Source organism: Pogona vitticeps, chromosome 5 (genome assembly GCF_051106095.1).
Source record: "Pogona vitticeps strain Pit_001003342236 chromosome 5, PviZW2.1, whole genome shotgun sequence".
NCBI classification, from domain to species: Eukaryota; Metazoa; Chordata; class Lepidosauria; order Squamata; family Agamidae; genus Pogona; species Pogona vitticeps.
The window spans coordinates 146,309,527-146,335,603 of NC_135787.1; the positions used below are offsets into that span (position 1 = coordinate 146,309,527).

The 26,077-nt window shown below is 38.4% G+C and overlaps 1 protein-coding gene across 1 annotated transcript in view; it reads left to right on the forward strand.

The window, feature by feature from the left end:
- The window catches only part of TRHDE (thyrotropin releasing hormone degrading enzyme), a 277,072-nt gene that overhangs the window by 151,488 nt on the left and 99,507 nt on the right, over window positions 1-26,077 (forward strand). Inside the window, exons 6-7 of the mRNA XM_073000372.2 lie at window positions 2,637-2,774; window positions 22,841-22,906. Of these exons, the coding sequence (XP_072856473.2) occupies window positions 2,637-2,774; window positions 22,841-22,906 (204 nt within the window). The remainder of the gene's footprint in view (window positions 1-2,636; window positions 2,775-22,840; window positions 22,907-26,077) is intronic.

Consider the following 26,077-nt stretch of genomic DNA (forward strand, 5'->3'; position numbering starts at 1 on the left):
TGAGCTACTTTCTCTTTCCTTGCTGAAATATAACTGTCAGAGTCTTCCATTGTTGCTTTCACAGTTTTTAAAGGCACTGCAGAATGTGAATGTTTTTGAAATTTAGTGGAAGAAGTCTTTGTTCCATAGATTGCTGTGCAGTGTCTGAACAATGGAATACTGGTAGGCAACCATTATGCTACAAATATTGATCCTGTTTTGCTTCCTGAGAAGATGGCTGGGCTCTATATTACGAAGAGCACCAACACCTCATTTGCTAAGAAAAAAAGAGGGGGGAAAGGGGAAAAAATGGTTCTACTACATCAGGCAATTTCAAACCATGCTTCTGCTTGTTCTTTAATGAGTGAAAACTGATCAATTTTCTGACTTCAAGCCTCAGCTGAGAGCAACTAGTGACAGTACCCCTCTCCACCCTGCCATACTCTCTCTCTCTTTCACATACATATTGGTCTTTTTAGAGTCGTAAATGCTTCAGCAGTGTAAGTGTGCAGCTTAGAGCATCAGATTTTTTGCTTTTCAAATATTTTAAGAGGTATTTAAATAAAGGGGGCTTTAATAAAAGGAGCTTCATAGAGCTCTGTTAGGCTGGGATCTCTGTCTCCTCAAGCCAAAAGCAGTGTGTTGCCCCTATGTAATTCCTGGTTTCTCTTGGGAAGTACAAGATTTCGGGTAGGTCTTTCATATTGTTACAGTGAACTTCTAAAGTTGTGTAACAGAGTCAAAAATGTATTCTCAGAATTAATCTGTACCACACATTCAATAATTCTGTTTTCCTAAGCCATATTTTGTTTTTCCTGCATATTCAAATTAAATGACCTTTTCCTTAATGCATGTACATTATTATTAATATATTATCACTTTTTAATTTTAATTCAAAATCTCCATTATCTATAGAAGCATAATCTATTCTGAAATGCATAAAATAAAAATTTGTACAGATAATTCTGCAGTAAGAATAAGTAACAAGCTGCTACATTTTTGTTCAAGGCCCAATCTGGTGTGCCTAGTTATAAAGCTTCATATGGGTGTTTGATCGTTAGGCCTGATGTTTTAGTAGTACAAATATATCATAAGCTCTAGTTGACGTTTCTTGCACTTTGATGCATTTTTACATAAAAGTTAACTTCCAGATAGATTGGTTTATTTTTTTAAATTATTCAAATTGGCATATGGAAAACCAGTTCGTTTCCCTATGTACAAACACATGAAGCAGCTACTAATCAAACTGTCATTTTAACTTTCTGTTATGTATCTTTATCAAAAAATTAAAATCTTTATCAAAACTCTGGAGAGAAACTGGATTTGCATTAGCTCAGAAATTAGCGTAGTACAGTTAAACATTAAATTAAATACACTTCTCCCTTGAATTGCATGGGTCCAAACAGCACATTTTTGGTTATACATGGATTTATTTTCAATAAATAAATAAATATTCCAATTAATAAATATGCAGTAAATACTGATTTGAATTCAGTGGGCTCACTATGGGCCTCTTCTCTGGAATGTGGCTAGGTCCACCTAGCTAACCCTGAAGGATCAGCAGTCTAATTAACAATCACAGTGAGTGCTAACTACCAAACTGCAAGCTACTCGCAAACTATCAAACAGGATCCAGAGTAGTCATTGTAAATGCCCCTTTAAGGACAGAGGCAGTCCCTAGCACCATATTGAAAGCCCTTGTATGCAAACAAAGTAGGATTCCCTTTGCCCTGCCCCACCCTACCTCGTGGCTTCTTTCCATAAGTAACAACAGCTACGTAGCATGACCAGGGGCTGGTATTACGGAGCTTGGATCAAACAGTTCCATAAGGGGTAAGTGTGTTTTTTTTTGGGGGGGGGACAGGTTGCTGCTTCTTTCCAAGTGGATTATATAATGTGAGAATCCTCTTTACATGTAAACCAAAATTCCCTCCTCCCTTTACTAACTTATTCTACTTGTTGCCTTTTACATGGCATGCATTTTAGACAGGTTTTCTTTCCTCAGACATGCACATGACAGACTTGGGTGGGTGGGCAAGAAAAAAGGGGGCATAAGAATTTATACACAGATTTTGAGCTACTCAGGGATCTGACATCACTAACCCCTATGACATCCCTAACCCCAATGTTATTGAAGGGAGAAGTGTAATTTGATGGTGATGTAACTAGCACAGTACTTTCCCCTCTCTGTACGATTTGAAAACTCACAATAATAAATATCCCATTCTATGAGAGAGTGCGTATGATAAAAATGTAACCAATTAGAAAGTGGTATCCAAGAGACATTTAATTTTTTGCAGTTTTTGAAAATGTATCAAGGAATGAACAGTACGGTTACCTAGACCGTACAAAGCTCCTCTGTATTACGTTGCTAAGTTCTGCTCCAGCTATATGGTGTCATTTGTACCTACAGATATTTGTATATCTTGTTATTATGTATTTCTCAAAATGTAGAGGCTCTGCTTCAAAGATCTCTGGAACTCTAATGTACACCTGCTTTGCTGTTTGCATTCTGAATATGTCTGCCAGCTCCTAAAAGCACTGGGTGTCAGTATGTAGTTGTGCTCTCTAAAAGTAATGTTTGAAACACTGTCTTCTCAGCTTCATATTTTATCCACTTAATTCAAAATTTATGAATGTGTTTTGCTGCGTTGCAGGAAAAGCAGAGGTTCCTGACAGATGTCTTGCATGAAGTAATGCTGCTTGACGGTCTGGCTAGTTCTCACCCAGTTTCTCAAGAAGTGCAGCAGGCCACAGACATCGACAGAGTATTTGACTGGATTGCCTATAAAAAGGTGGGAGTAGAGAGAAAAAAACACAATTCTAGGTGTTTTGATTTCTTTAATTTGTATTCCTTCGATGTCCTATTGTGTCCACAGCTTGGAAATACTGTAACATTGAAGTTTGATTCCCCCACAGCAAGGAAATCACTATATAGTAGATGATGTAATAGAATATATTGTAAAGTCTGGCCACAATTCTCAGTTATGAAGAACCTCAAACCATAAAGCAGTCTCACATTGTTTAAACTCGTTATTGTGTCATGTTATGACTAAATACAGTTCTAAATTTCTGCACAAAAGAAATGTAGGAACTCATTGGTATATCAGTTCAAGGGCCTTCTCACTATTGCTTTTAGCATTTGATATTTAAAAGAGTAGGGATGTGGTGGCACTGTGGGCTAAACCGCAGAAGCCTGTGCTGCAGGGTCAGAAGACCAAGCAGTCGTAAGATCGAATCCACGCGACGGAGTGAGCTCCCGTCGCCTGTCCCAGCTCCCGCCAACCTAGCGGTTCGAAAGCATGCAAAGGCGAGTAGATAAATAGGTAGCATCTCGGTGGGAAGGTAAACAGCGTTCCGTGTCTAAATCACACTGGCCATGTGACCACGGAAAGATTGTCTTCGGACAAAACGCTGGCTCTATGGCTTGAAGAGCGGGATGAGCGCCGCCCCCTAGAGTCGGACACGACTGGACAAAAATTGTCAAGGGGAACCTTTACCTTTACCTTTATTTAAAAGAGTTACTTGAAAAGAACACAAAAGGTTCAGATCTGTTTTTCCTTGTTAATACAACTTGTTAATATCAGTAATTAATATTTGCTGAATAGTTTTAAAGTATGTATGTATTTCTGCAAAATGGAAATGCAGTTATTGATCCTAATTTTTTAAAAAAGGAATCTTATCACAGGCACGTTGGGAAAAATGCAGCTAGAATATGGTTATTATTCTCATGCTTCAGAGCTGGTCCACTAGGACCAGAAATTCCCTGCCCCAGTCTGTGATGTTTGTAGAACTTCTTCCCCTTGCCTCTGGAAAACACAAGAGCTATCAAAAGTAGAAACAAAGAGCTAAATTGTTTGTGTTAAAGAAAATATGCCAACAGAATCAGTGAAATATGTACCAGAATTGTCTTAACATTCAGCAGTTAATTCATTGAGTTTACTCTGGTTGGGACTGCCACTTGTTTTTAGGCGAAAATATTGCTCTGGATTTATACCCAGACAAAATCGCCTTTTGACGTTGTCTGACTCTTATAGGTGGGATTACTGCTACGTGATGCAGGTTGTCTGAGTGCCTTAAAATGTCTTACAACTTTTTGTCTTAAAGTCAAACCTCTCTTCCTTCTTATCTACCTTTCATTTCTTCCTTCATCTTCATTGTCTTTGTCCTGTCCCCAAAGCTCTGTGTGAAAATTTGCCCATCCACTTTCATTTCCCTTACAGAAGATGCTGTGTCAGTCAACATTCTGTGAATTGATCCATGCTCCTGGCACTCAGGCTACCATAAACTACCTTGATATCTTAGTAGGTCAATCAGTCGGATGTGTAAACTCCCAGATAGGCAATTTACACTAGTGAATGTTCAGACTCTTTACAAATCTTAAGATTTCTTTCCTTTAAAATAATACTTTTAATCCTAGGTTTCTGTTTCTAGTTCTGTTTTAAGTTTTAGTTAATTGTATTTATTTCTCAAGTCCCTGTAAGACAGTTTGCCTATGTTTTAAAAAAAATGTAAATAACCTGTCAAGAATGTTGGTGTTAACATTCCCATTAAATGTTCTGAATGAAATAGTCCATTATAGATATTGCAAGGTATTCTCTTGATTCTCCTTTCCTTTTTACACTTTGGAAAAAAAATATTAATATTCTTCTTGCTCAAATGTATTTGGGACAAAATGTATTTGTCAATTCTCCTTTATGCTCTCCATAGCTACATGCAAAAGCTCCCAGGGAGAGTAACATTGGTTCAGCAGCAGAGTGATACAAATACCCTAGAACTGGAAAATAGCATTTTCCATCTTTCAATTGTGTTTCAGTGAATCTTTTAGAAACAGCACCAGAAGCTAGTGTTTCTAAAACTGGCAGTTGAAAGTTCTTATATCTAATGTAAAAAATGGTCTTTAAGGAAAGTTATAATAAGTGTTATATACCGTGTTTCCCCCAAAATAAGACAGGGTCTTATATTAATTTTTGCTCCAAAAAACACATTAGGGCTTATTTTCAAGGGATGTTTTATTTTTTTTTCCATTTACGACAATCTACATTTATACAAATGCAGTCATGTCAATTTCCTCGGGTTGCTGCACAATGGTGGAGGGCAGGATTTCACTTAACTGGGGCTTATTTTTTGGGATAGGGCTTATATTATGAGCATCCTGAAAATTCATACTAGGTCTTATTTTCAGGTTAGGTCTTATTTTCAGGGAAACATGGTAATAAGTTAGGTTAATAACTTAAGTGTTTTAGTGAACAATGAAGAATGCTTGTAAGTAATGGCTTATTTAGAATGGTAGATAGTCTACAAGTGCACTTAGTGGAAAATGGAAAGCTATTTCATATGCTAACTGCAGCTTTAGGAGAGACATGTTTATTGCAAAAATATGTGGCAAGATGCCGGGATTTATTGTATCTTTTAGCCATATCCTTCTACAGTACAGATATGATAAATAAATGGTAATATCTGCCTCACGTGTTAACATAGGGCAAGTTCTGCAACACATACTTGTTAAAAGTGTGGCCTGTGAACAATCCTCAGGGATGCAGGAGCAGGTCTGTCAGTTACAAAATTTCACTTCCATTTCTTTGCTTCTTCCTGTCTTGGTACTAATTACTGCATAGTTCTCTCAAAATAATATCTTTCATTTTTTGTGATTCTGTGCAGTTTGCATTGTTACATCTGTATACTTAGATCCTAACACTTACTCATGTGACATAGGACAGTCTGTTTTTGCGGATTTGTCCATTTCACTGCAGCTCTCTTTGTCAAAGTTATTCTGTTTCCAAAGGACTCCCCATCTAGCAGCTTTTCAAGGAACACATGAGGGATTGAAGTACATGAGGAACAGATTGACAAAGTGTTTTCTGCAAATGTAAAAACTAGCTTTGGATGCAAACCTGAAGTGCTTAATATGTCTTTAATGAAGTGTTAACGTCAATCTGCAGAGAACACACGCAAGGAAGCCAGGAGTAAAACACTAATTGGAGACTGCCCAAGTAGGATGAAGAGATATACTAATGACTGAACGTTGTTATATTACTTCCAAGGCAGGCTCATTTATCTAAATGTTAAAAAAAGAAATGCAGTAAGTAGGAATTGAAAATATGTACAGTGGTGCCTAGACTTACGAATGTCCCTACTTATGAAAATTTTGACTTACGAAAAGCTCTGGCAAATTTTTGTTTCAACTTGCGGCTGGAGCTTGAACTTACAGATGGAAAAAAATGCGGGGGAGGCGGGGAAGGTTTGAAATTTGAACTTTCAGTTAACCATTGGCCAGCGAAGAGGCTGCTTGTCTGCTACCTTGCTCATCCCAGTGGTTAGAGAGTGGATAGGGAGAGATTCTTCAGACTGCCTGGTACTGTACTGTACGGACTGTATTTTTTGGGGGGGCTTTTTTAATTTTTGTGTTTTGGATTTTTTACTTTTTTAAAACAGATAGACTGCCTGTTCTGGGTGAGTACACTGTATTTACTGTACCGTACAGGGTTTTTTGCAGCTTGGTGGGGGGTAGGACTAGGTGCGGGGGTTATGTTTCTGTGCTCTGATGGGTCTTGCAGTGTGGATCCAAAATGTAAAAAGTACAGTAGAAGACTAATATTAAATTAAAATTAAATATGAAAATTAGACTACAGTAATTTTAAAATGTAAAATTTATTTACAGTATTTATTTTTGCATTCTGTGGCTTCTAGGGTTTTTGTACTGTGACCTTGCTTAAGTTTTAAAATGTGTCTGTATAAAATGTGGCTCCAAAGTCTGTTTTAAACTCAGAAAATATTCTGTGAGGGGCTGTGGTGCTTGTTGATGCAGGCAGGCTTTAAAATGGAGTTTACTGTAGACTCAAGTCTCTTCCCCCCCACCGTCTTCTCTCTCTCTGTCATCTCTTTTTTTGTGCTTAAAAGCACAAACCTTTGTCTGAGGGGTCTGTGTCCCCCAGTGATGACCTTCTTTCTTTCTTTCTTTCTTTCTTTCTTTCTTTCTTTCTTTCTTTCTTTCTTTCTTTCTTTCTTTCTTTCTTTCTTTCTTTCTTTCTTTCTTTCTTTCTTTCTTTCTTTCTTTCTTTCTTTCTTTCTTTCTTTCTTTCTTTCTTTCTTTCTTTCTTTCTTTCTTTCTTTCTTTCTTTCTTTCTTTCTTTCTTTCTTTCTTTCTTTCTTTCCCCATTGTTCCTTCCTTCCCTCCCTCCCTCCCTCCTTTCCTGCCCTTTTTTTAACCTAAAAGGTGCTTGGCTTGGTTTAAAAGGTGCTTGGTTTTAAAGGTGTTCTGTTTAAAAGGTGTTCCCTCCCTCCCTCCTTTCCTGCCCTTTTTAAAATCTAAGTTCATCTTAGGTTAAAAGAAGCAAAATTCTCCCCCTAGTGGTAGAGTACAGATTAACTGGCTTTGCATTAGTTCCTGTGGGAACTAATACTTCGACGTACGAAAGGCGCCTCGACATAAGAACCAAGGGGCAGTAAGTGTGTTTCAAATCATAACTGTGGTTCACAATTTGGAATCAGTATTGTGGGGTTTGTAGTAATCCACAGTTAAACCCCATGCATTACTTACAGGGCCTTTAAGCTTGTACTCTTAGCAACAATGAGTCTTTAGCTGTCAACATCAGAATTTTTTCATTTATGACTGCTTAATGCTTGTACGATGTAAAATTTGTTAAGGTCACAACTTTTGAACATTATATAAGGAAGTTTCCAAGTTCATATTGCTTGAAATGCATGTTTCTCTTCTTCTGAATATGGTCAATACATGCTTTGCTAGTTTGAGCCCAACATGGGCATTTTTATATACATTATTTTAATTTATTTTATTTTTGGCACGGGGAGATTATAATATAGCATGGAGCTAGTTTAGTGTCCAAAACCAGTCAATGAAGCAGGGGAAGTTGTGATGATAACCATTTAAGTGCTATTCTTATTCAGTATTGCACTTGAACTTCAGCAGTGGCCCATCTGTGGAAATAATTTCATCAGCCTTCCGCATTTGCCCGTCCTTGAAGATATTCTCATAAGGATGCTTAATGAAAAAATATATTGTGCTTTTGTCCTTGTCAGTGGTGTCAGAATACATAAGAAAGATCCTAGTGGAGGGGCTTAAATGATACTGCTGAAATAAATGGGATCCTAGCAATGTTTTGTCTTCATGACTAAACAGGTTGTGCTTCATTGTTACGTCCACAGTGGGTGGGAGGATATTTCAAGTCCATTCGAAGGACAAGATTGTTTATATTTATTTCCCAATGAATCTGAATCATTTTGATGTGCTCAAATAAACTCGAGAAAAGCATTGGCGTATAATAGACTAAAACACATAATGGCTTCCTGCATGTGAATAAGAGCTTTAAAGGGGGCAGATGGTGGAGATATCTGACTTGGCGCTGGTGACACCTGTCTTAGTTATATCCTGCTTGGATTACTGTAGCATGCTCTATGTCAGGCTTTTTTTGAAGAGTGTTTGGGAAATCCAAAACAGTGGAGCTTGACTGTTGACCAGGGCCACTTACAGGGAATACAAATCCCTTGAAATACAAATCCCTTTCTACAATAGTCACACTTTCTACAATAGCCACACTGCCTACTTGTCTGTCTCTGGGAACAATTCAAAGTTCTGGTTCTCTGACCTATAAATCCAAATATATCTGGGGTCCAGGCTATCTAAAAGATAGTATCCTCCCATACAAGCCTTCGCAGGTCTTAGGTTCTGCTGGAAAGGCCCTTCTCATGGTTCTTCCACTTTCAGAGACCCATTCCGAGGACATGAGAGAAGGCTTTCTTAGTGGCCATTCCCAGACTTTGGAATGCTTTGCCAGGAGGCATCAGGTTTTACCCCTCCCTGCCATCCTTCCAGTTGCAGGCAAAGTCCTTTTATTCAAATAGACTTTTGGAAACGTGCTTTCTTGTTATGTGCCACTGCCTCCAACTTATGGTGACCCTATGAATGAGCAGTCTCAAAAATGCCCTGTCTTCAACTGCCCTGCTCAACTCTTGTAGACTCAGGCTTCCTTTAGGGTGTCAGTCCATCTCATATTTGGCCTTCCTCTTTTTCTGCGTCCTTCAAGTTTTTCCAGCATTACAGTCTTTTCCAGTGAATCTTGCCTTCTCATTATGTGGACATAATGACATACAGTATTCAGCTTCAACATTTTTGCTTGGCTTGATCTAGGACTCACTTATTCATCTTTCTGGCAATCCAGTGTATCTGCATACTTCTTCTCCAGCACCATATTTCAAACAAATATTTTTTTCAAGCTAGCTTTCTTAAGTGCCCAGCATATACAGTGATCAGAAATACAAGAGTATTGTATGGATGATCTTGGTCCTGATCTCCAGTGGCACATCCTTATACTTGATGGTATTTTCTGATTCCTTCCTTACTGCCCTCCCTAGTTTCAGTCTTGTTCTGATGTTTTGCCTGCAGTCTCCATTTGGATTGATGATTGAACCAAGGTATGCAAAGTCTCTAATTATATCAATTTTTTAATTGCCAACAAAAAAGTTATGGAGTTATTCTGTAGTCATGATTTTTTATCTTCTTAACATTCAGCTGCACTCCTGGTTTGGCATTTTCTTCAAACATCCATCCATCCAGTTTAAATTCCCTCTCCTGTTGAGGTTATGTCCCTATTATGAAGACTCTAAATGACATCCTTGGATGAGGGAGAGTCGATTTTTCACAATCCACCCCTCTGAAAAGATTGAAAGGGAAAAGTGCAGATATGCAGTACTCTTTATGTTAAGCCCAGTTTCATAAGAGCTGCATACGGTTGGAGTTGAAGGTTGTAAATGGAAACAGAGAAATAAACTCAATATTTTTTCAGAAGTCTGCAGTTCTTGGCAATGTGCACTCATGAAACTCCTAGAAAAAGACTTGTAGGGTAGAAGGCATGGCTATTTCTCTGTTCTTTCTGTTTCTTTCACTGTAATTCTAGAAGGGAGAATGTAGTAAGGGGGATGTATGAAGGGAAACATATTATTTTTATTATCACATTGTGCCCTGTAGCTCAACATTTTTGAAGTAATTTTGTTACTCCTTGCAAACTCTTGAAACACAAATCCCATTAATATAACAACAATATTGTGTGGCTTCTTATCAAATAGTTTGTTTTCCAAGTGAAAGTGGTTATGTAGTTCTTTATAATTCTTCGGAAGCAGTGTCTGAAATGAAAGTTTAGAAGCTGATCATTCTGGCAGCTGAGACTATTACAAAGGAAGCTACCATATAACTGAGTAAGGCCATTAGTCTGTTTAGCTCACTGTTATTAAAATTGACTGGCAGTGACTCTTCATGAGTTCAGGCAGGCTTTATCAGGAAGGACTTGATGTTTCCTGTCCAAACCTGTGGAGAGCCATTACTAATAGTCTCATGATATTCCCTGATGTTTTTCTACCGAAGTGCCAACCAGATACTCCCTGCTTAGCTATCAGTGTTTTCCTGGTAACTGAGAAATGTGAAAACTCTTCCCTTCTTTGCTTACTGTAGGTCCTAGGATTTAATGTCTTATGCAAATAGTTTTCTGAACTCTCATAACCATTTTGATTGCAAGGAATTTCCATTTGGATTGTGTGTTTGATATATGTCCTAATAGTTTCAGAATTATTGCTGTTGGTATTTTAGCTAGAAATATTGCATGTTTCCCTCAGGTTGGGCTTCTGGGTTATTTATGTTAATCATTGCTACCCTGATGGTTGTTGTGGGTTTTTCGGGCTGTGAAAGCCTTTGAGAATACATTGCTATCCTTTCCTTTTGTTTCTGTTCATGGGGTTTACTTGGCAAAGATACTAGAGTGGCTTGCCAGTTCCTCCTCCAGGTGGATTGCGTTTAGTCAGAACTCTCCATTATGACCTGTCCATCTTGGGTGTCACTGCACGGCATAGCCTATAACTTCTCTGAATTACTCAAGCCCCTTTGCCACAACAAGGCAGCAATCCGTGAAGGGGCACTGGAGGAATCCCAAACTGGAATTAAGATTGCCGGAAAAAATATCAACAACCTCAGATATGCAGATGATGCCACTCTGATGGCAGAAAGTGAGGAGGAATTAAAGAATCTCTTAATGAGGGTGAAAGAGGAGAGCGCCAAAAACTGTCTGAAGCTCAACATCAAAAAAACTAAGATCATGGCCACTGGTCCCATCACCTCCTGGTAACTAGAAGGTGAAGATATGGAGGCAGTGACAGTGTTTACCTTCTTGGGCTCCATGATCACTGCAGATGGTAACAGCAGCCGCAAAATTAAAAGACGCCTGCTTTTTGGGAGGGAAGCGATGCCAAACTTAGACAGCATCTTAAAAAGAAGAGACATCACCTTGCCGACAAAGGTCTACATAGTCAATGCTATGGTTTTTCCAATAGTGATGTATGGAAGTGAGAGTTGGACCATAAAGAAGGCTGACCGCTGAAGAATTGATGCTTTTGAATTGTGGTGCTGGGGGAGACTCTTGAGAGTCCCCTGGACTGCAAGGAGAAGAAACCTGTCCATTCTAAAGGAAATCAACCCTGAGTGCTCACTGGAAGGACAGATCCTGTAGCTGAGGCTCCAATATTTTGGCCATCTCCTGAGATGAGAAGACTCCCTAGAAAAGACTCTTATGTTAGGAAAGTGTGAAGGCAGGAGGAGAAGGGGACGACAGAGGATGAGAAGGGTGGACAGTGTCACCGAAGCTACCAACATAAATTTGACCCAACTCCAGGAGGCAGTGGAAGACAGGAGGGCCTGGTGTGCTCTGGTCCATGGGGTCACGAAAAGTTGGACATGACTAAATGACTAAACAACAACAACCCTGTTTCCCTGAAAATAAGACCTACCAGAAAATAAGACCTAGTATGATTTTTCAGGATGGTTGTAATATAAGCCCTACCCCAAAAATAAGCTCCAGTTAAGTGAAACCCTGCCCTCCACCATTGTGCAGGAACCAGAAAATGACATAACTGTATTTGAGTAAATGTAGATGGTTGTACCTGCAAAAAATAAAACATCCCCTGAAAATAAGCCCTAATGTGTTTTTGGAGCAAAAATTAATATAAGAACCTCTCTTATTTTCGGGGAAACACGGTATTAAAATAGCATATCCTGCAGTTTTCTTCTTTATGTCCTATGCCCAGATCAGTCTTGTTGATGTCATGATTCAGGTCTAAAATTTGATACACTGCATTGGAATGGTGTGTCACCTTCTCTCCCAACACACAAGCTTACCTTTCTCTGTGAACGAAAGAGATAACAGTTGAGATGAAGGACGTGATATAAAAACTACAGCCTTTCATTTCAACAAAACCAACATATGTGATATACATATGTGATACATGAAAAATTGAATGTGGATCACTGTGTGATAACTAGTATGTAAAGAATTTCATAAGCTTTCCCCACATCCTTTCAAGATCCCAGTCAAATAGGTTATTGTAAATATATTCAATTTTGGATTTTGACTCAGTATTTGGCTAAGGCCATTCATTGGGTTTATTACCAAACTCACAACTGCAGTCCTTAACCACCTAACTAGGAACGCTCAGTTTCAAAATAAGGCAGTGTGTGTGTTTAAGGGGGGGGGGGAGGTGTCACAGCAGATCACCTGGTGATCCCTTATTTGAGGAACTGGGGTGGTGGTAATATCCAACCAACAGCTACCTGGGATGAAAAGCACACCTCCAATGCAGCCTGTATTTTTTCTAACTGGCTTCTAAGAAGCAAGCCTGGCACAACCACCGGCCATGAATTTTTTGGACTTTTATTTATAATTTTTCTGCACTGTCCACAAAATATTGGTGCATGACCTGAGGAAGCGGACTTCACCCACAAAAGCTCACTTTTTAAAAAGTGGTCTAATAAAGGTATCACCTTCTTCTGCATTTGTACTGTGTAAGGACTACACAGCTTTCTTTGGGGGGGGGGTTTCTGCCAGAAGAGTGTATTTTTTAGGAACTTGATAAAGAAATATAAAATATAGACTTGTTTCCTGCAGATACACTGTCAGATTGTATTCATGAAGCTTCCCCTTCTGATCATTTTGTCAAAGATTTATTCTATCTTTAGCATGTCAACATTCATCCCAGAGAAGAATTGTTCACTACTGTAAACTGTACCAGGAGGCAGAGCTGCATTTTCTCATTCTGTGTCAGATAGATTTCTTGGCATTTTCACAGATAAATCATAGAGCACTCTCTTTACTATTCCAGCAACAGCAGCATCTTTCCTCCTGTGAAATACGAGTAGAGTTCTTGGTAATATCACCATCCATTTTGAAAGAAGCATGCAAATACTTATTTAATGAGAAATATGATGTACAAGTGTGCTCCACTGAGTTGATGTAATTCTCTCTGGTGGCTGGGCAAACCTCAGGCATACCTGAGGGACTACATACTATGCAGCTATCATTGGAAGTGCCCTTTCTGACTGAGAAACTGTGTTGATGAGTATTCACACTTCCCTTCTCCATAGAGATAAGACAAGCTGCAAACTGTTCTTCATGGTCTTTTGCAGTTAAAAATCTGAATGGTAGATACTGCCACCATCTAGATTTTTAATACTTCAATCAGGGCATGTGGAGAAGTAGAGGCCTTTTGAGGGTTTTCTTTAAACTCTTTGGAAGCTCCCATCCTGAACTCAACTCTGGGGCTGCATTTTGTAAGTGGCAATGTTTTCCAGGCCATACAGAGTGGTAGACACAATTTTTGGTGGTGATCCTTTTTCTCAGGACTCCTTGCATTGCATTGAGCTGCTCCTGCCTGGGATTTAAATTGGTCAATAGGAATGGGCAATGGGTGGGAGCTGTTCCCCAGGTGGACAGGAGGTGCTCGGCTCTCATATCCAGTCTGCTGGAGGGGGGTGGGTTTAAAACTGTTTGCCTGGCACCCCAAAGCATTCTTTTGTTCCTGAACATCTGGGGTGAGGACCCAGCAATGGCAACTGCTAAGGGCAGTGCACATTGTACAACTATTGTACAATTTATTGAAAAGTAAGTTTTAGGTACACCCGTTGACACGTGCTTCACAGCCCCCTCCACGTTTGTTTGTTTTTTTTAATTATTCACAGAGGTCTCCTGCATTTCCCTCACATTTGACATGGCCCTCGGCCCTCTTTATCACCTGGCTCCTCACTTGCTTCCGTAGCCGATGTGGGAGAGGAGGAGGTGATGGCTGCAGCTAGGCAACACCATCAAACAGTTCTTGCTGGGAGTCATAAGAATGGGAGTGGGCAATAGCGAGGACTACATTTCCCAAAGTGCTGTATGCTGCCCAAGCAGCTCTACTATCTGACTCTTTGCTGCTTGGAATACTGGATTAGAAGTTCTGCTGGGTAGATTCCCAGCATCCTTGCAGAGCATTATGGGTGACTAAGCACCTGCATATTGTATGCCGCCCAATAGCAGGCAACACTGCAAGGGCCACATGAAATGGCCCAGTGGGCTGGATTTGGCCTGTGGCCCTTGAGTTTGACACATGTGCTGTACGGGATACCATTTTACTATGCTTGTCTTGGGTCTTTGGCAAGGGGATAACTGGAACATCTGCTCTTCCCTCAGTTATTTGCTCATCTGCCTAGTGTCTTCTTATCTCACATTGTTCCCTCTCTCGCTAATACTAAGATTATCTTAAGGGCTGGGTGGAAAGCATACTGTAAGACTCTGATTTATGGGGCATAAAGGTCACTGGGTTGTCCAGGAGTCTTCTTTAACAACATACTCCTATTCTCCCACTGTTTTATTCTCAATGCTTTCATTTATATCTACCAGATATCCCTCAACTGTCAGTTCCTCCACTGCACCCCTCCAAATCTCCTTCTCCACCACCACCACCTTTCCTGTGTTTTCTTCCTTGCTTAGCTCCTTCCCTTCACCTTTTCCTCTAGGGGATGCCCTTCTTCGTTTCTTTACTCTTACTTCCTTCTGCAACACCAACATTTTCCCCCAACACGACCAATGGTTTCTCCTGATCCATTATTGCTGCTGAAATGGAAACAAATCCGTTTCTCAGGGGAGGTGTGATGGTCCACCCACTGGAGTCCTCTCCTCTGCCTCCTTATACTAACCCATTAATAACACAACCTTGAAATTATGACTGAAAAACCTGTGATTCCAATGTCAGTCACATCTTAAGCAAAGACTAAGATATAGCAAATAAAAGCAATGATAGCTGTGTTGGCACAAGTTCATATTAAAATTTACGGTTTACTTGCAGAAGGCTGTGGTAGAAGAAAGGATGTCTCTATATCTTTCTGTATATCTTGTTCATGCGCACACTCACACTCATGAGAGAGAGAGAGGAAGTACAGTGGTGCCTCGCAAGACGATTACTTCACAAAATGATTAATCCACAAGACAATTAGTTTTTGCGATCGCTGTTGCACTTTGCAAGACGATGGTTTCCTATGGACGATTTTCGCAAGACGACAATTTTTTCCATTGGAACACATTAAATGGATTTCAGTGCATTCCAATGGGGAACCGTGTTTTGCAAAATGATGTTTTTGCAAGACAGCGTTTTTCGCGGAACGAATTAACATTGAATTAACCACTGTATTTTTTTTTTACCTAATGGTCTTAAGAATGGGCTCTGGTGGAATAATCAAGTTGATTTAATTAGTGGATTTAGCAAAGTTGTATTCACTTAAAAAGTCAGGCAAAAATAAAAGAAAAAGAAAAAATAAAGAAGACAAGACATTGTGGCATCTTAAAGAATAACTGCTATATTTTAATGTGTGTTTTTGTGCATAAATCTGCTTCTTTGTTTACAAACTCAGTGTGTACTGCAGTATTCACAAGATGGGCACCACATACCTTGCTCTTGTCTCTTTGTAGGGAATACACTGCATAGTTTTCATAATGTGGTCTCATTTATCTCTCGTCCCCACCCTTCTTCATTTAGAAAGCTAGTTTACTCTTTGCTTTCGTAAAATGCAATGATATGCAAATGAAAGAGATCCTGAATGTTTCCAAACCTGTATTTTATTAATAGTTTTTATTTGGCTGTGCCTCATTTCTTCTTCTCCAGTTTAACAATTTGTTAAAGAGGTATCATCCAGCATGCCTGTTTGTTCTTTAATAGGGATTGTGATCCTGTAATACTTTACAGGAATGCATTATGCCAGAACAAAAGAGAGTGATGCTCCCATTTACTGAGGCTTTCTGAAGCCATTCAGAGAACTTGTTTGCTTCAGCAGAATTTTTCTGCCCTGTTGCTCCCTTTCCATCGGTTTGCTGCCTTTGAATAGCTATCAAAATCTAAAAATAAGAAACCATCTTAAACTTAAAATTGCTGGATGAAACATGGACTTTCTATAATGTTTCACATTATAAACCTTAGTTATGGAAAAGTGAAAGGGAATAAGCGGCCCAGTTTATTTTAACAATTATAAATTACATCTTAACTTTAACAAAGCCAAACATTTATGACTTTTTAATCTGAAATTTGGGCAATACCAAAATCAGATTGATTATGTTCTTTGCAGTGAAAGATGGAGAAGCTCTATACAGTCGGCAAAAACAAGACATGGAGCTGATTGTGCCTGTGATCATCAGCTTCTTATAGCAAAATTCAAACATAAATTGAAGAAAGTAGGAAAAACCACAGGGCTAGTCAGGAGTAATCTAAACCAAATCCTTGATGAATACACAGTGGAAGTGAAGAACAGATTTAAGGAACTAGATTTGGTGGACAGAGTGCCTGAAGAACTATGGACTGTACAGGAGACAGCAACAAAAACCATCCCAAAGAAAAGGAAATGCAAGAAAGCAAAGTGGCTGTCCAATGAGGCCTTATAAATAGCAGAGAAGAGAAAGGAAGCAAAATGCAAGGGAGATAGGGAAAGTTACAGAAAATTGAATGCTGACTTCCAAAGAATAGCAAGGAAATACAAGAGGTCCTTCTTAAAAGGACAGTGTAAAGATAGAGAGGAAAATAATAGAAAGGGAAAAACCAGAGATCTGTTGAAGAAAATTGGAGATATTAGAGGAACATTTTATGCAAAGATGGTTACGATAAAGGACAAAATGGTAGGGACCTAATAGAAGCAGAAGACATCAAGAAGGGATGGCAAGAATACACAGAGGAATTATGCCAGAAAGATCTGGAGGTCCTGGACAACCCAGAGAGTATGGTTGCTGGCCTTGAGCCAGACATCCTGGAGATTGAAGTCAAGTGGGCCTTAGAAAGCATGGCCAGTGGAGGTGATGGCATTCCAGTCGAGCTATTTAAAATCTTAAAAGAAAACACTGTTAAGGTGCTACACTCAGTATGCCAGCAAGTTTGGTAAACTCAGCAGTGGTCAGAGGATTGGAAAAGATCAGTCTACATCCCAATCCCAAAGAAGGGCAGTGCCAAAGAATGCGCCAACTACCGTACAATTGCACTCATTTCACACGCTAGCAAGTTTATACTGAAAATCCTACAAGGTGGGCTTCAGCAGCATGTGGACCAAGACCCCCAGAAGTACAAGCTGGATATCAAAGGGGCAGAGGAACTAGAGACCAAAATGCTAACATGTGCTGGATTATGGAGAAAGCCAGAGTGTTCCAGAAAAACATCTGCTTTATTGACTATGCAAAAGCCTTTGACTGTGTGGGCCACAACAAACTATGGCAAGTCCTTAAAGAAATGGGAGTGCCTGATCACTGTATCTATCTACTGAGAAATATATATGTGGGACAGGAAGTAACAGTTAGAACTGGATATGGAACAAGTGATTGGTTCAAAATTGGGAAAGGAGTACGACAGGGCTGTATATTGTTTCCCTTCTTATTCAACTTATATACAGAATACATCATGTGAAAGGCAGGACTGGAGGAATCCCAAGCCGGAATTAAGATTGCCAGAAGAAATATCAGCAACCTCTTAATGAGGGTGAAAGAGGAGAGTGCAAAAATGGTCTGAAGCTCAACATAAAAAAAAAGCACAACTAAAATCATGCCACTGGTCCCACAAACTCCTGGTAAATAAGAAGGCTGATCACTGAAGAATTGATGCTTTTGAATTGTGATGCTGGAGGAGACTCTTGAGAGTCCCCTGGACTGCAAGGAGATCAAACCTATCCATTCTGAAGGAAATCAAGCCTGAGTGCTCACTGGAAGGACAGATCCTGAAGCTGAGGCTCCAATAGTTTGGCCATCTCCTGAGAAGAGAAGACTCCCTGGAAAAGATCTTGATGTTGGGAAAGTGTGAAGGCAAGAGGAGATGGGGATGACAGAGGATGAGATGGCTGGACAGTGTCATTGAAACGACCAACATGTATTTAACCCAACTCTGGGAGGCAGTGCAGGACAGGAGGGCCTGGTGTGCTCTGGTCCATGTGGTCACAAAGAATCAGACACAACTTAATGACTAAACAACAACAAAACAATCTGAAATTTATGCCAAGTTAATTCACTGGTTGTTGTTAACAAGGTGTGAAAAATGTAATATTCTACAGCAAGTGTGTAACAAGGTATGTCCATTGGTGGAATGGTTTATGCCACTGGTATTAAGAGGGGGCAGTCTCACCATCTCACTGCTATCCTCTTTCCTGTATACTTGATTAGTTTGTTCCGAAGATTTGGTGAATGCTTCTGAGTCCCTTTCTGAGCCATATTTAGCACTGCAGGTTGAAGATGGTGTCAGGGGAGATGGTGTTGTCATGCTGACAGAACGTAAGTGCCAAGGAATGGTAAACCACTTCTGTGTAGTCTGCACTTAGAAAATCTTTGGAAGGGTCATTGTAAGTTGATGGATTATCACTTGTGAACTGTATTTCAGATGATTTATCACTTGTGACTTATGAGTTCATATCTTTAGATTCATTCTAATTTTGTAGCTTTGCCTTTTATGAAAACAACAAGAAATCCGCACAACACCCCATATTACAAAATATGTAAGGCTGATTTAAAATACAGTAAATATATTCCATTGTTGGGTTAAAATCAGACTAAGTTTGTTATATTTCTTCCTACTTGAAATGAACAGTATTAGTGAGTCATGCTAATTTCTTTTGATTTCAATCTAAGCATGGGCCTAGGCACTTAACAACATCGGTTAGTTCATACTTCCTGGTCCAAATCAATTTCCATTCAAATCCACATCATTTAATCTATGTTGCTCCTCTGTGAAGCCTACTGTGCCACCAAAAACCTGTTCTGGTAAGTTTTCTGTCCCTCCAGGGTGGATTGTAGAGATACAGAAAAGGATGCTTCCACGACTGTCCTGGACAGAAGTATTTCTGTCCGAGACAGAAGTATTTCGAAGAGTAGAGGTCCAGCCCAATGAATGAAATCCTGCTATGCAGCTGTGCATGCGTAAAGCAAACCTGTGGAAGTTCTATGAAAAAATCATGGACGTGTGGTGGTTTTTATTTATTTATTTATTTATTTATTTATTTATTTATTTATTTATTTATTTATTTATTTATTTATTTATTTATTTATTTATTTATTTATTTAATATCCTGTCTATCTGGCCTTGCAACCACTCTAATATCCACAAAGTACTTCCACAGACATTTTGCATAACAGTCCTCTTATAAACTGCACAATCAGTTGCACAACCATGGTATGAACCTTGTGATTGACTGAACAGTGCTGGCTGCGTGGGCATAAGGCTTTGCAGTATTCCACAGGCAGCACTTTATATTTGCCAGCTTGAACAGGATTTCAGCCAGTGAGCCTTGCTTCAGTCCCTTCTTCCTAGCTGTCTTGTTATTAAGTTCGTTACTCAGTTTCCTCACAATTTTGTGCAACTGAATTATTGTGTTTGTTATGGTGAAGTGCTGCAGGGTTGTTGTTGTTGTTGTTGTTTGCTTTCCTGTAATAGGTGTGATTTCTGTTGGTGAAGTTATTGTTTTAGCTTACCTGAGTGAAAATTGCAATTAGATTAAAAATGAATGGGAAATAAGTAAACTGTTTATGATGGATCCATTCTGTCATCTTAGCCAATACTCTAATCTAAGTAGATTTGGGTTAGTTCATGTCAGTAGTGACCAAATAAAAGCAAACTAGAAAATTGTCTGCAGGAGAAAGCAGGAGTTGGGTTGGATTCATATGTTTATGGTAATGTAGGACATTAAGGTTTTAATTCTTAATAGTCCCTGGGAGAGTTTTCTAGGGATCATAGGATGCTGCAACCTGCAATTTAGAACATTAGGTTTAAAAATTGTTCTTAACTGCCATTGGTACATTTCTGACTTGAAGTAAACCTACGTATTAGTGACCTCTAAAATATGATCATTAACAGCCTTACTGAGATCTTGTAAACTAAAGGTGATGGCCCTTCTCTTTTTCTAACGTTACTTTTCTACTTTTCCTAATGTTACTTTTTTCCAGTGAGTTTTACTTTCTCATGTAATGGCCAGAGTAGAATAGTCTCAGTTTATTCATTTTCTAATGAGAATTTGTGCTTAATCTACCAGATCTTCTAGGTCAAACTGTGCCTGAAGCCTGAAAATTAATTAGTTATATTTAAAAATTAGAAATTGGGAAATTAATTTGCTGCTATTAACATTGAAAGCTAAAAATGGTTAACTAAACTCATTAAATTAATGTTATTAATATGTTGATTAAATTTTAGTTTGCAATGTGCCCTCTGCAGCGTGTACATGTCTATCTATATGCCCCTCTTAACATAGCTTTGAAGACAATTTTTCTTCAGCTGTGGAACAGTCCTGAAACTCAGTATATGGATACAATAGGAATTGGTTGGCATGACTTCAGCAACTGCCTTAGGAGAAGTAGGCAAGCTCTGGACCACATTCTCACCGGCCTGTCACTTAAGTCAAGGATTCTTATAGTGCTGTTCTGAAGGAACGTAACAGAAAATGGTTAGTTGCTTGTTTAAAGAGCAGTGCTTCCAAATTTGGGGTTCTTAATGGTCTTGAACTGCAACTTCCAGGAGTTTTGAGATTTTATAGAGTCTTGATTGTGCCAACTAAGGTTTTACATTTTCAGAAGAGGTAACTATGTTAATCTGTCCTAGCATATCAGACCAAAACCAAAATAAAAAAAGACAAAAAACCTTGCTGTGCCTTAAAAAATAACTCCTATATTTTAATACTACTTTCCTCAGACTTCTGAAGAACTGGACTTTTCCTTAAGAGCTCATATTGAAACATAGCAGTTAGTTTTCAAGGTGCCATCAAGTTTTGTCTGTTATTGCCCAAAGACATTTATAGGACCAAGGTTGTGTTAAGTTACTTAGTATTCACCTAGTTTTCAAAAGGAGATATAAGCTCTTTTCCCTTTGTGCCTTCTGAGGAGGACATGTCAAAACTTTTTTTTTAAAAAAAATTGCTTACATCATTTTGGAGCATTATTTTCATAAGATTAAGTATTAAAAGAGACTTATTCTGACATTGTCCCCATAAAAGAAAAGAAATTAATTTAATATTGCCATATCAATGCTCATGTGTAGAGATGGGTACGAATATAAAAATGGATCTCTTTTTTTGATGAAAATAGCCAATTCGTTAAATAGTTCTCGATCTGTAGTCGTCAAATTTTAAGTCTCAACGAATACGGATCAACGAATATTTTCCCATTTTTATTCATCCTTCATAATTAAAAAAAATAGGCAGCACCCACCCCCACAGCCTACCCCCACCCCTTCTTCTTGCTTCCTCAACCCCTCCCACCTCCATCAACACCCCTTTACTGTAATTGCCACTGCTGCCGCCAAGGTTTCCATCTGGCCTCCACAACCATGGCATGTAAAAATCAGACCTGGGCAAAATGTGGCCCTCCAGATGTTGCTGAACTGCAGCTCCCAGCAACCCTAGCCCACACAGCTCATAGTGAGGAGTGTTGGGATTTGCAGTTCAGCAACATCTGGAGGGCTGCACTTTGCCCAGGTCTGATTTCGGGTAAGGAAACTGTAGCTGCCATCTTTGCAAAGGGCAGCCTGGATTCCCTTAGATGATGACGGAGGGGGTGGGGGGCAGCAGGGCTGGTTTTTTAAAATACCTGCCTACAAATTGATGAATAACTTTGTTATTCGCTGCTTCATGGGGGCAACTTTGTGCTTTGAAGTTGCCCCCATGAAACTTTTAACGACTCACAAAGTGGGATGACTCACCAAAATGGTGAGTCGTCCCCATCTCTACTCATGTGTCATTGCCAAGTTCTGTTGCAGATCTCTCTCTCTCAATGAGCAAGGAGGGAACCCTACTTTAAATGTCATCTCCATACTACAGCCTTAGTTTGGCTGCTTATGGTGCTCTATGGTTTTTTTTTTTAATAAAAAGGATGCTCTGGGGACTACAGATGCCACTTGAACATGCATAAAAGTATATCAGACTTGAAACCGACAAATTTATTTTCCCTCCCATTGAACACACAATGGTAGATCTTAGTTTAGTGTCCCATGGCCATGTGTAAACAGTGTGTCTTCTTGTTTAAAAAAATGATTGGGCAACCCCCCACTGTGACCAGACTTCAACCCAGTGGTATTTCCTTAGTCCAGAAAAATGTGGTACCATGTCACTTTTTTTGCATTTGTGATATATTCTCCTCATTTTTTCCTTTTCTTTTTATTTAATCAAATATGCTATATATGATTTTCTTGAGATGAGCAACCGTGGTACTGCTAGTTGAGGAAAATTGTGGGCTTCGGTAGGATGTTACTGCATTTTGTAATATTCACCTGTATGTGCTGTGTTTCAGCACTACCAGATAACTGTTTTGTGAACTCCTAAAATCATTGTAGTATCATTTTCCTCCTTTTTGTGTGTGCAATGACTAAGTTTTACGATTTGTATGGTATATAAGATGAATGAAAAGTATTTTCATTTTTTTCTCTTTATGTGTGATTATTAATGATAATAATCTGGAAAAGAACAAATGGATGAAATGCATGCCATATTAGCATTAATGTGAAACTATTTGGAAAACAATCCAACATTTTCTTTTGTGAATTGTGTTTGCAGGGTGCAGCCTTAATTCGAATGCTGGCTAATTTTATGGGTCACTCAGTGTTTCAGATGGGTCTACAGGTATGTAGAAAACGTGGCTTGTGTGTGTGTGTGTACCTGTGTTTATATTTGTGCCACTGTCTTTTTATCTTGTCCATTTCTGTCATTTTTTGAAAGCTCTACCATGCTTGAGACAGTTTTTAGCAGGAAAAGTAGATTATTATGTAAAGGATAATGTCACTCTAGAAAATGGAGATGGCGTGTTGAGTTTATAAAGTGGCATGAGGCTGCTCTTTTGCATCCATTCTGCTTCAGTTTTGAATTTGCAAATCATTTCCCCCTCAGCTTTAATGTCTATACTTAAAACACAAAAAGTTTAACTTAGATGGACCTTTCAGTATTGTCTAAAAGCAGCAATGGAAAAGAATGGATAAATACCAGAATGAATTGAGTAATACTTCCATTGCAACTTACAGGGAGGTTCGTGAAAAAGTGCAAGAATATCTGATGTATAAGCATATGAAGATAAAATCACTTTTATGTAAGAACAAAAATACGATATAGCAGATTTTGAAATATTGATGAGATCAGGTGGAAGTAAATTATTGTAAAGGTATGTTACATAATATGGAGATATAGTAAAGAAATATAAACATTTCAGAAGATGTGCAAAGTTTACTATTATTTAAAATGTCAATAATTTTCTCCACGAAGTGTATCTAGCCCATTCGTTATCTTATTTTCCAAGTGTGCCTGGAAAATAAGATAATGAATGGGCTAGATAGTATGGCATGTGTTAACTAATCTTAATTCAGGGAGATGTTTCAATGTGTAATGTGTAATGAACAAGGTAGTAAAAGATTGGAAAATGAGGTTGCAGATAATTGGCCAGATTTTGGATGTGAATTGGTAATGAATCCAATTCCCCTCCCCCATACTTTGTTGAAGAGCTAGTACCCATAGATGTGCAAGTACAAGTTTGATATGTTATTATCATAATTAATCAAATTAATTAATAAACCAAATTAATTAACCATATTGGCATTAATGTGAAACTGGAAAACAATCCAATATTTTCTTTTGTAAACTGGGAAAGCAAACAAAACCAAGTAGCACTTGGCTTTGAAGGAAACTGTGGCCAGCAAATGGAAGTGGTTAAATTGACCCCTGAATGTAAATTGGATTCTGATTATTAAGTATTTGACAGTGGGAAAAGCAATCTTGTAATATGTGAATGTAGGGAAAGTATATGGGTATAATATGCAGGTGACTGGAGAAAGTGAATTTTCTCCTCCCCACTTCCATTTTCCATTTTTCTTTTTCTCTTGCTTCCAATCAAATGGAAATTACTTCATCTGTTCTTAGTCTACTGTAGTTCATGACCCTTAGGGAGAGGGCATACTGAGATAATGTGTAGGCTTAGGACCTTAACCACGATATGTTTTGCCCTAATGTCTCCAGTTGATTGGCTCTTGTGGTATTTGTCCATTCCAGCAATCTGTGGCTGAAATCCTGTTGCTTAGAGTAGGCTAAATAACTTTCAGACCATTCCTCCCTGATAAACAAAGTATCCCCACTGTGATGCTCAGGGGGTGGTGTACATATGTACTAAGCCAGTATGTGCACCCACTCCCAGGAATCATAGCAGGGACCATTTGTTAACTGGGGAGAAACTGAGTGAATGTTAACAATTTAGCTTATGCTAAGCAACCTGACATCAGCCTGCATGTTGTCCTAGTGGGGAATGCTTCAGTTTTTCTAAAGCCTTCTTTGCCCTCTTCCCTGAGTGGCTTAGAGTTACCCTGCATATTAGATTGTGATAATAAGGGAATAAAGTATTGGCTAAAATTGTGAAGTTGGGAAATAATATTTTTAAAATAAACTTTTTTAATGAATCATTTAAAATGATGGGCAAAATTTAAAAATTATACAAACAGAAAGGTGGGCAGAGAATGGGATAAGGATGTATTGATAGTGCTCTAGGTGATTTACATGAAGGCTCTGAGGTTCCAAACTGGTTTGACGATAACAACTTAGTGGTCTAAATTAGGTGGCTAGGACACCTACTCTGTAATAACACAGATGTTCATATTTATTTTATAAGGCATCAGAGTATATGACTGATAAGGTTCAGTAGGTGTTATTTGGCCTGTAATGTTAGCTGCCTTTATGCTGCTGTTGATGGACTTCAGGATTCTATTTTTAAAAAATAAAAGTAGAACCCTCAGACCTGTAGTTTACCCTCTCCATGTATAAGATGTATATTTGTATATAAAAATAAACAGATGATGATGGTGCAAAATATTCAAAGGTTTTTTTTTGGGGGGGGAATGTTTGCTACACTTCAAAAAGTAATTTTAGGGTAATTACAGTAGATTCTGATCTTTCTAAAAATATAAATGAACATACCTTTACAACAAAACAAAATCTGTATCATCTTAGAGACTCCTATTATGACAAAATTTCCCCTCCTTTATTGTGTGTGGCTTACTTATACTCTTAATTACCATGATTTCTTTGTTGTCTTAATGATGTTTGAAAATGCATTTAACAGTGATTTTAATAACTAGCACATCTGGATGAAAAGTAAGACATTTTGAATTCAGAACCATTTATTTTGCTCTTTGCCAAGTATGAGCTCTTTTTAGCGATAATTCTGAGTAAATTAATGTTTCTAAAACAATTTAAACGCAAAGATGCCAAAATTGGAAAAACAATGGAACTCTTTTTATTCTATTGAAATCTGTTTAAGTAAGTCATGTAACAGGCAGCTGTGATTGATGAATTATGTATGATGCAGTCTGTTACTTAGAGGTGTCCTTTAAAGTAAATTGATGTTCACCTGAAATACAATTATGCTAAGATGGAAAGAGCAATCAATCTTATCTGTTCTCAGTAAGCTTTTCAATCTGAAATTTAAATAAACTACATCTGGGATCAGGTCATATTTTAACATGGTAATTTTGTCTTCAACACAATAGACTGAAAGGTAAAATATAAAACAAAAGTTAAAGAAACATATCATGGTGTATTTAAAGGTGTATTTAATGTGACAATGACAGAAATGATATCAAAGAACCATTTACTTCCCCAAAATTTATGTGAATTTTGATTCACACTGCTTTTGAATTGCCTTGAACTTTCTTCCTGTTTCTCTAACCTGTCATCCATAGTTTTTCCCCTAGTCAAGTTTTATTAAGGGGAAAAAAAAATGAAAACAAAAACTTTTTCACCAGCACTTGTGTGCAAAAA